Source organism: Pteropus vampyrus, unplaced genomic scaffold, assembly GCF_000151845.1.
Source record: "Pteropus vampyrus isolate Shadow unplaced genomic scaffold, Pvam_2.0 Scaffold5505, whole genome shotgun sequence".
NCBI classification, from domain to species: domain Eukaryota; kingdom Metazoa; phylum Chordata; class Mammalia; order Chiroptera; family Pteropodidae; genus Pteropus; species Pteropus vampyrus.
Window position 1 is genome coordinate 6,182 of NW_011894286.1, and position 2,131 is coordinate 8,312.

The window sequence follows — 2,131 nt, forward strand, 5'->3', positions numbered from 1 at the left end:
GAGGAGCAGTGGTCCCTTACCGTGGTACAAAATCGTGGACAAAGATAGTTGACTTCCAGGGGCTTTCTATGTGCCTGCTATGCACATGTGAAGCTAAGAGCTTTACATGTTATGTAGATGATCTCATGTAATCAGCTCAACAGCCCTACAAAGTAGGATCGTTTGTGTTATAGTCTAAACTGACTTAAAACAGGGATTGGCAATTTCCCCATTTAGTGGGTTTTATTCAGCCCAAGTTTTTTTCTATTTTTCTCAATGACCAAAATTCAGTTATTGGTACCACACTGGAAAGTATTTTTAAATAAAATCAGTGATGTCATTTAATATGTTCTTTTCACATCCTTCTTCGAATATGAAGGAGTCTGCAGGATATGATTCCCTGCATCCAAGTGACTAAAGAATTTTTAAGGCAGTGGTAGCAAGGGCAGTGAAAAATTCAAGTGAAATAGGATATTAAATGAGTTCAGAGCTTGGCTATTTTATGAACAAGTTGACTGGGTAGTTTAGAGATTGATGATCATCCCAGGTATTTTATGATTACGAAGTGAATGCAAAGGAATTCACTTGTCAAACAATATAAAGGTCCCTGGGTGTAGAAAATAACAACGAAAAATCGCATCTGAATTAGCTTATTAATTTCCATGGCCCTTTCTATAAAACAGCTTTAACCCTTAACCTTAATATCACCTTGTTTATACATGAGTCCCATTACAAAGACTTTTTATCCAGAATTTAGAGAAACTGCTTTAAATTTTTCAAACAGATAAATGACAGGTTAACCCTCTAAAAGTAATGAGGTGCAGAGTAGGGAGGTGAGTTTTACATACTAATCCACCCCTCAACAGGTTTTGAATGAAAAGGCCCAAGGTTTAGAGAGTAATAACTCATTATAGTTCTAGTGATCAGTTCATTCTGGAAGTAGGATCATGTACACCGTAGGCTGACCTTTCAATGTTTAATTTTTTTTTTATCGTAACACAAGATTTGGTGGTACCAGTTCCCTGTACAAATTCGGGATATAATAATTAAGCAAAAATGTCAGAGAACCGACCTATTTCCATTCACACTATCATCAGGCCAAATGGAGGACCCCAGGCTGGTGTGCAACCTAGAGAATAACCATAGATTTGGCAACCTCAGTAAACTTTAATAAGACCGTTCAGGCCGTGAAGATGGCAGAAATGGCCATGAGCCAAATACGTGCAGCCTCTGGAAGCTGGAAAAAGCAAGGCTTCTCCCCTGGAGCCTCCAAAAGAACACAGCTCTGCCAGCACCTTGATTTTAGCCCCATAAGACTCATTTGGGACTTCTGATCTCCAGAGCCGTAAAAGAATAAACTTGTGTTGTTTGAACCACTACGTTTGTGGTCATTTGTTACAGAAGCCCTAGGAAACTAATACACTATGTCTGAAGAACCACCAATAGCTATCTTGCTCTTGTCTGTTACTAAAAAAAATATCTGGGATGATCGTCAGTCTCTAAACTACCAAGTCAACTTGTTCATAAAACGGCCAAGCGCTGGGCTCACGTGCGAGAGATAGGGCTCAGTGGTAGCAGAGGTAATAGCCGCTGCTGGTCTGCAATGAGATGTTTGACATTAAGCATTTTGGGAGAAGTCTAGCTTTTGAAGACCTAAACCAGCAGAACTATTCATTCTCTCTTCGAATGTTATACTTAAGAAAAGAATTTTTCTTCAAGATAGTGCAATGTTTAGAAATGCATTTATTACAGCTTGTCAATCACGTATCTAGTATTTAGCTAAAATGTTTTGAATCGAATTGAGATCTTTCTTGACTTAACTCTGAATCTCTGCCATTCAGGTCTGTGAGAACTCCTGACATCTGAAGCTTGACTACCAAGTTTCCATAGCAACAGGAAAAAAGGAAAAAAAAAAAAATCCAAATCTGAAGATTGCCGTTTACAGCTCTCGAACTTCACAACTAGGCCTCAATTGCTCCAGATTTTCATTTTCTTTGCAATTTCACTTAGTCTGTACTTCATCATTTTGACAGCATCTTCCTTTCTCCTTTAATTAATGGAACCCTCTGAATTTTCCCTGAATGTTTAAAGATCATGGCATATAACTTGACCTTCTGGGAGCAGAAACAACGACTACTTTTTCTGATGTGTC

The 2,131-nt window shown here is 38.4% G+C and overlaps 1 protein-coding gene across 1 annotated transcript in view; it reads left to right on the plus strand.

Moving 5' to 3' along the window:
- The window catches only part of LOC105310535 (cadherin-13-like), a 7,874-nt gene extending 5,951 nt beyond the window's left edge, over nucleotides 1-1,923 (plus strand). The window contains exon 2 of the mRNA XM_011386702.2: nucleotides 1,821-1,923. Within this exon, the coding sequence (XP_011385004.1) occupies nucleotides 1,821-1,828 (8 nt within the window). The 3' untranslated portion in view covers nucleotides 1,829-1,923. The remainder of the gene's footprint in view (nucleotides 1-1,820) is intronic.
- Nucleotides 1,924-2,131: the final 208 nt, after the last annotated feature.